The 12575-nt window shown below is 36.3% G+C and overlaps 1 protein-coding gene across 4 annotated transcripts in view; it reads right to left on the bottom strand.

The window, feature by feature from the left end:
* Positions 1-502: 502 nt before the first annotated feature.
* Positions 503-12575, bottom strand: part of TMEM19 (transmembrane protein 19) — a 28556-nt gene continuing 16483 nt past the window's right edge. For all 4 annotated transcript variants that reach the window (XM_084500823.1, XM_084500824.1, XM_084500821.1 and 1 more), the window contains 5 exons: positions 9088-9201; positions 7451-7588; positions 6893-7147; positions 5603-5812; positions 503-3257 (listed from right to left, as the gene is read on the bottom strand). In XM_084500823.1, coding sequence (XP_084356949.1) covers positions 3094-3257; positions 5603-5812; positions 6893-7147; positions 7451-7588; positions 9088-9201 — 881 coding nt within the window. In that variant the 3' untranslated portion in view covers positions 503-3093. The remainder of the gene's footprint in view (positions 3258-5602; positions 5813-6892; positions 7148-7450; positions 7589-9087; positions 9202-12575) is intronic.

Genomic DNA, 12575 nt, shown 5'->3' on the forward strand with positions numbered 1-12575 from the left:
GCACCACGGTTATCCAGCTCGCTGTGTTTCAAAGAAAACTGAGGCTTAGTCCTTAGTTGTAGTGGCAAGGTATTCATACTGACCCAATTCCTCCTGGGGGGGTGGAAGTTCAAGAAAAGCTACTGAATAAACGCTGTCCTGCTGGAATTTGCTTTGCTTTGACAGAGTTTGACAGACCTGTGAGTACCTAAGCACAAGATGCCACCTGCCTGACAGTTTTATTTCCACATTCCTGTGTTTCATCTTCATTTGGGACTTGCAGTAGTTACTGAAGGTAGCTCCAGGCTTGGGAGCTCTGTAGGGCCCCAGTCCTTGTGAATTCATGTACCTGCTCTCCACACCACAACAGGCCATTAATTCTGACAACTGCACAGCCCCTCCACCCCCCACCCATCAAAAAAAGTATTTAAATGGAGAGAGATTACCCAGTTATGGTAACTTTTGGTACCCTATGGTAACCAAACCTCAGTGAGACCTGGTTAAAGAGTTCTCATACACAAAGTGATTGCAAGATGTTATTTATTAAAAGTAAATTATGCCATAAACATACTTTTACTTGAACTTCTAACACATCTAAAAATCAAGCGAAGAATGAGGACCAATGTTTCATAATTCAGTTAAAACAAATCAAGTGTATCCTCTTGAGGTTGTGGAAAATATGATGTGGAAAAATGTGCCACTTCAATATGAAAGGAAATTTAGTGACAGAGTTACCTCATATACTAAAGGTACCAATAGCTCTGAAGCAAAAATAAATACTCAGGTGTTTTTAATTTCTTTGGTTTTATCCCAGCTCCTCCTCATTTTCCCTTTTACTTCCTGCATGTTCTTTCTCTCTCTATATCATATGGACAGGCAGTACTCCTGTGCTCCTTTCTCATCTCAGCAACTGCTCTTAGTGACACACATCACTTCGGAAGCAGATAATCAAATACTGTAACTTCCTCCTGTAATTATCTATTAAAAAAAAACAAAAAAAAAAAAGTAATGAAATTTCCATAAGGTGTACCCCAGTCAATACAGTATACTCAGAGTTAATGCTGTCCCTTTGAGAGTTCAAGAGTGCTCAGATCTTTCTAAATATAGAAAATTTAGGAGTGGAAATTTCATAAACAACTCAGTTCCCTAACTATGAAGATATGACAAATGTTAAATTTTCAATAATGGCTTTTGAAGGTCCTACCTGCAGGAGTTCATTTGGATCACAATAATTCATACGATAACAGATCAAAGCATTTCATGCTGCTATGTGTTTTAAATTACAGATGTCTTCCAACTGTGACAAGCTAGTTTTAAAATGAGACTCATATTAAATAATAGTGAAAAGCAGAATCAGTCTACTTCAGTGTTTGACTTGAAAGCATACTTTGTTTCAGGAAACAAAATAATAAAAAATAAGACATTTAATTGAAAGCAAGAGTATCTTACAAAAAAAATGTATTTCTTAATTCTAGAAATGACAAAATATTAATAAAATCTTAAAAGATTGCTAATACAGCGTTTATGTAGAAGCAGCATAAATCCACTCAGTGCATAAAAATCTCTTGTGTTTACTGTTACAGATTAAGTGCATATATTCCTTTTATAACCATGTACTTTCCCATAGGAACACTGGCATACATCAACCACACGATTTGTTCATTTCAGAAAGCTTTCATAAGGTTGAAATCTCGTCTATATCATTGGAAAATACAATTAACTAGGTCCAATGATAAACTCCAGATTTCAAATGAATAGATTTGACATAGGAGGTGTTACATTTTTTGAATATTCTTATAAAAGGTGACAGAATACACAATCCAAATCAATTTGGACAGGCAATGTACACCACATTTGTAAAAAATAATAAATAAATAAATCAGCTATTTAACACAAATATTCATCTATCTCTGAAGATAAAAAGAAAAATCTCTTATACGTTAATTGTACAGGCCCTACTTTCTGAATGTCTCCAGTTATTATGAGGATATTCATAAAGTTTAAATACAATCTATAATGGCTAAATGACTTCTACATCTTATAATTAACAATGAAAGATGGAATCATCTAATATAGCAGCCCAAGCACCAGAAGTTAAATTCCCCCTTTGAAATGCTTTGCCAGTAAGACTCCTTCTCCCCCATCCCTACAGAGGATAACCTCTGTAGCTTCTTTGATTGAAGCTATCACCTGTGAACAGCAGCTCTGAACAAAATAGAAAAAACTTACATGGCTTAAAAAGAACTAAAGAATATGGGTTACTCAGAATGCTAAATATTATGAAGTAATTTTATGCTTACAGAAACAATGTTCATATTTATCAAAAGATGAATGTGAACGCAAAACTGTAATATTTAATGTTACACAATTTAATAAGTACCACATTACGACAGTGTTAACAATCTTCTTATATAGCATTAATTAAGAAATAAGAATTTCAAACAAACATGGATAGATTTATTATTCTTATTGGAAAAACTAGTGCATTTTTATTCTGAATTTAGTCTTTTGCTTCAAACTTTATTATAGCATTATCGTAGCATCACTTTTGCGAACCCTATTTTCAGGGAGGTGGAGATTGTATCAGGATACAAAATAGGCAACAAGGCTTACTTCTCTTCCCCCAAGTATTTCCTCAAAACCCTACAAACTGCAGATTATGGCAAATACTAAACCAAAATTCATCCATTTCACCCGTGTTACCACTGCATAAAGCTGCAGAGTATTTTGTGCCTGGCTTGAACAGTTGCAGTGCTCTATCACAATGTAATATGTAGATTAGACGACTTCTATTTCCAGCTTCTTGCTCTGCCATAGAGAACACAGAAGCCAACCCTTCAGCTCCATGAGGATAAAAAAAGTGCTTCGCCTCATTTGGCAATGATCTACACCCACTTAAAGAGCAGCAAGAGCATATTGACAAAACCCCTCCTTTGCCTTGACAGATGGCTACTGCCATATGAAGCTTGTAGGCTAAATAAGTTGAGATGGAAAGTCCTTTGGCTCTCTCAAAGGTTCAGATCCCTCTCTTCAAGAGAGCTCAAAGAGCACTCTTAGGAGTCTGTAAGTAAGACGGAATATAACTGAACCACACGCAGAAAGCCTTAAACCATTTCAACCTCTTGGCCAGAAACACCATGCCACACCAGGAAGCGCCAGAGCAATGAGTACAGAAGAAAAAAGATTTACTGCGTTGTTGTCTAGTATGGGTTTTCCAGATATGTGCTTGGAGTCTTTTGTTTGGTGGTTGACAACCATGCCAGTGTTCTTGTCAAAACCTGTGAAAAGAAAAAGACTTCCTTTTAAAAAGCCCACCCAGATGAAAAGAAACTTAGCAAGCAAATGTGTGCAACCTCCTAGGTTCAGTTTACCACTGTGGTGCCAAACCTCAGCACGAAAAGACACCAACAAACTGAACTGAATTAGTTAAATCTTATCACTTAGCTAAAACTGGTAGATTCAAAGAATAGGATGTACGTGCAATGTTTTATGTTAGAAATTGTTTCATTTGAGAAGCTGCGCTTCTACCAGGTCTACTAATCTCTTTTCATAGCTCCGTAGCAAAGCAAGTTGTTTTTGGCTAATTCAAAAGAGCTACAGGAAAAAAAAAAATCTTCAAAGCTTTATATTTAAATCCTAACACTTGCTGTGTTTTAGAAAGTCTTAAGTTTTCTCAAAAGGAAAACTGGGACTACTTTTCATAAATACATACCACAAATTTACATATATTGTAGATTCAGAGTGTAAACACATAGAGCAGTAACAGCAAGCCTTTACACTAGCTTGGCTATTTACAAAATATGTATAATCTCAGCTTGGCAACATAGGAAAATCTTGGTCTAATTCTGCATAGCTGATGAAGCAAAGTTTTCATGTGTGTGTGGTATAGAAGAACTTTCTTTCAGGAACAGTAGGAAGCACAGACTATTACATAAACCGAAGCTGTGAAGATTACTAATACACAAAACTTTGACAGAAGAGATAGGCAGCACTGTCATATTTAAAAAATAATAATAATAAAATTATTTTAAACTTGTTCTTCTCCAGCTTTCAGAGTCCAGAGCTTCACTTCCATCCACACACATTTAAAGTATTTTAAACGTTTTAAATAAAAAATAAAATAAATAAAAGTATTTTTAAATGTTTTAAAAAACATTTTAAAAAACACAACAGTTCCACAGTTCTTTGTTACCACTGCTATATTTATATATTTTTTCAAGATGCTACAGGAAGACTGGAGTAGATCTTATGAAAGGACATTGAATATGGTTGGGGAAAGTGGGTTAAAATAAAGAGGGACACATAAGCTAACAGAGTGCACAACCGTGAACAGCACTTTTTCGTCTGTATCACACTATGTACAGCATGTATGTGTGTATGGTATGTATTCTCCAGCTTATGAATTTGGAAAAGTTAAGGAACTTGAACACTGTCCCTGCTGCAGCTCAAAAAATAAGTTGCTGATCATGGAAAAGTATCTGAAGAAAAAATAGATGCTGACAAATGCATTAGCTAAGTTTACCATATTCTCTTAATGCATCTGCTTCATTAGAAGAACGAGACATTGCCTGAGTGCTTAAATGTTCCCTCCTTAGTACAGAAGTATTATATCCAAAAATTCCTCAAATGGTTGAGCATTCCATTTTGTTTTGGACTTTACTGGATCTACGAAGAATAGAGCATAAAAACTGCTGGAAAGCCAAATCTACAACATCAGTTCTCAGTTTGCAGTTCTCACTGTGATGGTAGCTTCAACGGGCTTCTATCTCTCAGACAGTTCATCTCCAAACTCACACCCTGACTTCTACCAAGAAGTATACTGATAGTAAAATCTGAAAACTTAAATTCTCTCTGCAAAACAGTTGATGAAAAAAAATGTCAGATATAGTCTTTAAACAATTCTTAAATGTAGGACTTAGCCTGAAGGTTGCCTGTATTTATTGTTCATTCACAATGATCCTGAAGATCAATGAGTGAATAAATGCTGGAATTATTTATAATCAACCAGACAACAATCTTTTTAAATGGACAAGAATTTGTTTCATTTAAAAAAAATAAATAAAATCAGCTAGTTTGCAAAACACTTAATTTACAGGAAAGAGTATTAAGCAGTTGAAAAAAAAGAATGTAAAGTACTGTGCACATCTTCTCTGAGCTCCTCTTATTTAATTCTTGAAGTTGACACTACCGGTAAGTCTCCAGAGTACGAAATGGAGACTCAGCAGTTACCAATTAGTCTGAGTGTATGGATAAAATTAAGCTGACGTTTTCTCTCATAAAAGGTTACCATAATTAAATACACAGAAAAGGAGGAGGCAGCGACTGTTTTTTCCAAGGTAACATGCTGGAGATCTCTGGTCTCTTTCAGCTGTCAGCAATACAGTAATGTAAGATAAACAAACCAAAACGTGCAAAAGGAAGAGGATGAGAGACACAAGGACCAACTGTCCTTGCTCTTGTTTTCATTAGGATGCCCATTACTTTGGCTCTCTTTGTCCTTTGTGATGCTAACTCTGTATTTTTTCCCCACTTAAAAATTACCTCCTCAGCCGTTCCTGATATTTAAGTCCATTTTTAGATTACATTAGGAAAAAAAAAAAAAAAAAAAGAGTAAGATTCTTACCACTGTATTGCATTGTAGCTCCCAAATACGAGTCAACAACTGATCCCAGCAAGCCAGCTGCTGCACCGAACACAACAATTGGCCATTGTGGCGCGGACACATCCAGGTCACTCACGAAAATGAGCTGTGTTATGAAGTAGGCTGTTCCTACTGCCATGCCACCAAGCAAACTTGAGAGGAGGCCCACTAACGTAATTCCTCCATTAGTACCTAAAATCAAACAAAACCAAGCTGATTTACTGACTTTTTCCTACAGACTTAAATTTATTCAGATGTTTCATATGAAACCACAACTATGCTCATAGTCATATTTTTTTCTTTTATCCATAAGACTCTGCTACCAAGGCTTTTATTTACAATTCCCATGTGATGCTGAGAAGCTTACCCTGTACCACTATGGCTTATGTATTACTTTCCAAGTCTCTAAGGTTAGTTATCAAGAAATATTCACTAGCAATAAATTAAACAAAAGGAGATTGCAAACTTCTCAGTGTCACCTGGTATTCGACTGCTGTTAATTAGGAAGGAAAAAATTTGCTCTAACGCAGAGCTTGAGATGTGCATGCTATTAAAACAACACCTCTTTCAGAAGTATACAAAGATGTATTTCTCCAACACATTTAAAAGAAAGAGCGAAATCCCTAGAAAAGAAGATGAAAGCTTACTGAAAAAAAAAAAAAAAGAACACTTATTATGAGAAAAAAAATGTCCATGCATTTACATCATGGCCCACAAGATCTAAAACTGAGAACAACATGCCAGCAAGACTCAAAAAACACAGTGCTTTAAGGCTGTAATGTCATCTGCAGGCAAGGTTTCACAGACAGAAGGTTCATTTTACGTACCCTTTGTAGTACATTAAGGGAAATGAGCAATTTGGTTAAGAAGTGAATTTTCTGTAGCATCTGCATTATATCTGTACGTATATATTTATATTTTCTTCTATTGATTGAAATTTTAATGACTGAAAAATTCAGATAACTTGTAGTCTTTGCATTATCAGCAGTATAAAGGCTTCTAATAGTACCAGAGACAAGAAGTGACAGCAGTCACTGAGGATGATTTTAGCTCACAGGATGCTGTGTTGACGCATCTCACAGACAATATGCAGCAGAAACACAACCGAGTAAATCACATTTCACAGAATGCATTCCTGCTAACATTTTCTAATCTCAGATTCCTAATGTTTGCTTTTCTGAGGCTTTTTTTGAACTTCTCAAGTTGGACGCGTAATTCAAAACAATCAAGAAAATATTAAGACAAGAACATGTAGAACAGATAACTCCTCACCTACTGGAACTTTTTCCCAGGTTGTTATCAACCTTGGCTGGCTTTTACTCATAACGCTACCAATCTCTGACGCCCACGTGTCACCAGCAGAGCATGCCAAAGCTCCCAAAAGCGATAAGCACATCCATGATGCTGTGTATTGTTTTGAAAAGTCTATTGGAATTTCACCAGGTCCACTTTCTATCATATATAAGATAGCCAGCTCAGTAGGAACACCGCCATTACAAAATACTTGTAGCCAATTCCTCTGTCCACCTAAAGTGACAAAAACTAAATGTTAGCATTTTCAGACAAAACACATTGAAATGGAACAGCAGAAAGACATATAAAATTAAATTTAAAAAGACAATTTCAAAACAGAAAATATTTAACAATTTACGTAATAGGGCAGAAGAAAAAGGTAAGTTGCTCGCTACATTCAGGGGGATAAGGGGATGGAATGACAGGAGCGTTCTCTTCTTTGGGTGTTACATCTCATCGGACCCTTTGAAATACAGTGCAATACGCAGTATTTACTCTTCACAAGGGATCTGACAGAATCAAAGTGTTAGAGCTTACCTTCTTTGTATTCGGAATCTATTCTCTTCTTTATATCTTTTTTCCATTTAGTAAGCTTTGAAGAAGTAACAAAAAATACAAGCAAAGAAGTGAAGAAACTGTAATTTGCAACTGTAAGGATAAATCCAACCACTAATCCTACAAAGAAAAAAAAAAACAAAACACATCAATATAACGTTCTTTCATGTAACAACTTAATCTCTTTAGTATGATCTTCATGATAAGTGATTGTCATGATAAATCTGAGATAAATATGCAGTAAGGGAATTACTGAAGCATTTAACACCTGTAGTGAGAACTCCAGAGACATCTTCACTGACATATAAACAGTTACTTTTACCATTTTCTCTTAACTTTCAAAGCTAAATTGCTAATTTTATTGCTACTGCTAAAGCATATGACTCCTTTTGAACACCTTCTGTTGCCACAAATCAGCAATACTGTGCAAAAGACAGAGCAATAGAGAAAAGCCGAAGGATATCTAATTGAAATTTACATACCCTGCCCAAAGAATTTGATTGTTCGTATGAGTAGCATATAGACAGCTGTGGCAGCCTCTCTAACCCCAAGTTTATCTTCAGTTTGGGGATCAAACCTCTCCCCCATGCAAGGTCTCTGAGATAAACCAAATAACCCTCCTCCATATCTTAACAGCTGCTACTTCTCCCTTCTGTTTTCTCTTTTTTTTTTTTTCTTTTTTTTTTTTAATCTTCTTTCTGTTATTTTCTCAAGTATTTGAGCTCCTGGATGTTTCTTTTCCTACCTCCTCCACAAGAGAGGTCAAACTCACTGCCCACTGCATGATTTCAGTTCTCCCTGACTGAAAGAAAATTAGCTGTGTGCAAAATGAATGCCAGTATAAGCTGGCTAGCAGAGCTGTTATATTAAGAGATAAAAGCATAGCAGAAAACTTTGTTAAATCTAGAAAATGCTTCCTTCTAACTCACACCCCAAACAAGATTTGCAAGATGGGTGACACAGGTGGAAAGGATGCGAGGACTTGCTTCTTTCCACTGACCATCAATTCAGACAGCACAAGACAAAGGTCAGTCACCCTGCCCACAAGTCTTGCATCATATTTCAATGAACATTGACTGTTTTTTTTTCTCTCATGTGATCAAGAAAAAACATTGCTGAAATTGTCATTGGCTTGAACTGAAGAACACGTTTAATTTTCTTCATATTTGCGAGAGGCCAAAAATGCCTAGAACTGTTGATACTACAGAAAGGAGAACCATGTTATCTTTGCTGGTTTCCTACCAGGCAGGTAAGGCTGCTGACATGGCTCAGTTTTAGGCTATTTCTTTACCACTGCCTCTTGCATTTCATTATCTCTAGATATGTGAAGCGAACAAAACCATGCAGATTTTATTGCGCACTGTACTTAAGCTCAAAACAATCTTGCAGATTTATATAAATCTGATGACAATATTTATCAAATGCATTACAAACAGCAGCAGAAGTTAACTTGACTAAAACATAATTAAAATCACTATAAATTCAAATGTATGCTTACATTTTTTTTTTTATTATAATACAACTAGGTAGGAAAGTCTTAAAAGAATATTATGTACAGTAAAAAGGGACTTAATTCAGTTTATTAAGCATTTAACTTAATAACCTCAGAAGAAACATACCTCCCAATGCACCACTGTGGTCAAGACTCTTCTTCTTAACACCCTGTGTAGCAATCACTAGTGGAACCGTGACCGAAAAAAGCCAGCGCCACGGAGAAATTGGTCGTAAATTACCTGGCAATTTAAATAAAATGGTTACAGACCATCCTTATAAACCTTTTTAATGCCTTTATATCTGAAAAGTATTTCTCACCTTGTATACACTTAAAATCTGATCTTAATAGAAATTGAACCTCCTTACCTCTCAAAATAAAAGTATGTTTATGAATGGAAGACCAAAATACCTGCAATTTTCTACTCCTTTTTTCATTCAGCCTTCACAGAAAAAAATACATTAACTAAAATTAACAAATGGCAAATATGTTAGAAATAAACATAGTGAGTTTTTTCATTCTAAAAAGGACTAATAAGCTCAAGAAAAAAATAACATTCAAAATGTTAAGACCAGCTGAAATCTGTCTGAATAAAACAGATATGTTCAGATATTAGAAAAAATATGCCATGTAGAACAGAGTTTCAAATATGAATAAAATGCAAACTAAAATCAAAGTTAACAAAACATTAGTATTCCTTTCATGTAAAGAAACTATAAAGCAACTTTAAGTAAACAAAACAGGTCAAGAGCTTCCCTCAAAGATCATGTTTATAGAATCACAGAGTAGTTTGGGTGGGAAAGGACCTTAAAGCCCACCCAGCTCCAACCCCCTGCCATGGGCAGGGACACCTCCCACCAGCCCAGGTTGCCCAAAGCCCCATCCAGCCTTGCCTTGAGCACCTCCAGGGATGGAGCATCCACAGCTGCTCTGGGCAGCCTGTGCCAGGGCCTCACCCTCTAAGTAAATAATTTCTTCTTTATATCTAATCTAAATCTACCCATTTTATTTTAAAGCTGTTAATCCTTGTCCCATTGCTGCACTCCCTGACAAGGAGTCTGTCCTCAGCTTTGCTGGTAGGAAAAGGCTCCCTTTAGGCACAGGACTTGTTCTCACATGTCCATCAGTTGTGTTATAACCGAACAAATCGTATCTGTTAATGATGACAATGTTTTGTTTTGGTTTTTCTTTTGATCAAAGTTCAGCATACACGACAACATTATAGAGAATGAACAGCACTGTCTGCAGTCACTAATGCTTTTTAGCACTTTTCTGCTATGAAAGGAAACTCCACCTTGCCTTTCAAGCAAAGGCAAATAGTAGGGATTTAAGGAAGTTGTTTATCAAAAGCTTTAGTCTGGTAGCTCTCATCAATGAAAAGCAAGCAGACTTCTACGTCCCTTGTTTCATCCACGTATGTATCCTGAAATATTCCTAGGACATATGTCCTGCTATCATTTTGTTGTTTGCACCATCAATAAGAATTTTACACTATGTTAATGGAAGGATTTCTACATGGCTGACAGAAGACTCCAGGTGTAGATTCACATCTTTGTGTAGAGGAGACATCAGCATGTACATAAGCTAGCTAGCAGCTTGTGTTTTGGTAGCTTTGTATTTCTATCCTTTCTATTTGTATGGAAATTTTACATATTCTGTAACATATTTAAGTGCTTAGTTGAGCCACAGTGATGCTTTAGCTCTTCTCATAAAACTAGCAGGAAATCCACATTTCCTTTATACACTAATTCTGTCCTTCTGCCAGTCCATGAAAAAAAACCACCAGTTTCTCACATCACCACCAATGATTTGTACTGACATTAGAATGGAAGTTTAGATGTTTGGACTTCTGTTACAATAATAAAAAAGAAAATTCCTCTTTTGTTGCTACCCAAACCATTTTGTTTCCGCACTAAACCTGGCTGAAAACATAAGAACTAACACACGATCCAGCCAAACGTCTGACTCAGCATCCCATTCCGTGATTTCCTATTCACATGCTTTCTGCCATTCATGATGTATAGAGATGCCCCCTTTCTGTTCTGAATTATAATTAGGAAGTCTTCTTCAAATGGTTGCTGTTACCTACGGTGATCATCCCTGTTCCTTGCTGATCCCGCTGTGGATGTTGTGAGATGGGATGAACACAGTTGTAGGCAGTACTCTTGTATGTGGAGACCCCATGAATTGACTATAAAATACTTTTTCTTCCTTACTAGCAATCTATTGATTTTTTTTGGCAATGAAGTGTGTGTCATTCCCCAAAAAAGATGATAACATATTAAGTAACCTGGACAGTGTAATTGCCCTCCTCCTCATGACCTGCTTGTACTGACTGAACCAGACTACTGACCTCCTTCAGTCATGCAGCGTATTAATTACAGACAGCTGTGGTGTAAAATACATGTATTTGTCCTGCTGTTCTCTTCTTCCATTACTACCTGATCACTTTTATTCACAGTAACCAAGCTCTTGGGTTCCCCTCTACCCCACAGAAGCACATCTCAACAGGGAGAATTTACGTCTCTCAGAACCTGCAAACTACGTCCGTTACCTTTACAATGGGTGTTCTTACAACATTATTAACCATCAATTTTTCACCAGAAGGGCTAGCTCCAGAAACTTTCATAGAAAACTAGGAATACTAAGAACAGCAAAAGAACTGAAAAATTAAGCTTATTTCAGCAAGACCCAGGTTCCCCTGTTAAATCATGACTTTTATGGAAGAACAACAGATGCTATAAACTTTCTGTATCATCTGGCTACCTTTTCCTTAAATACACAAGTCTGGTGTTGCACATTCTGATTTCTATCTAAACATTTATCCTCAAGTGAGCTTGAAGTTATCTAGTGCAGTTCTCCCAATTCTGTCTGTTTCTCTAATCCGTGGAATTTGGCTTAGCTGATAATCATGAATGATTCAGACTTGTTATTCTGTGCTTTGAGTAGTCCCTCTTTACTGCACATGCACGCACACACAGCCTCTTCCCAACCTGGCAGTAGTATAAGCAATTAACTGCACACCTTGGTCTCTGGAGCCTTGCAGAGACTTGTTTAAAAACATGCTGCATCCAACAGTCATGTCTTCTACTACATATTTACCCTCAAAAGCCTCTGGTATATTTTCTCTGAAGAGTCCCTAGACTAATTGTTTTCCACTTCTATGTTCCACTGTTTACTTTTCTCAATTTTATCTAGAAAAAAATCTCAGCACCGCTGCAATCAAACGGTTATCACCAGTTTCAATCATTGATTCATTAATGATATCACTTTCAATATCCTTATTATTAGTCATTCCTTAATGTACAGGAGTTGTTCTTTCATCTTTTAGCCCTTTATTTATTTTAGCAAGTGATTCTTATTATTTAATTTATTAATTCCTAATAATTAATTCATATTTAGTGACAAGACAATTTCCCTTGGCCTGCACAACATGTTCACATGAGGAATTGTCTTCTTTGTGGTGTGGTATATACAGCATAGACTGAAAACATGTATTTATGTTAAGAGTCCTTTTTCCAAGAGTTACAGTACCTCACTTAGTGGGGGAATCCTTTCTACTGGTTTGTGTTCTCCAACAGTAGCTGCAACAGAACTGTCACATTACAGAAGTCC

This window comes from Aythya ferina (assembly GCF_964211825.1).
Source record: "Aythya ferina genome assembly, chromosome: 1".
Classification (NCBI taxonomy): domain Eukaryota; kingdom Metazoa; phylum Chordata; class Aves; order Anseriformes; family Anatidae; genus Aythya; species Aythya ferina.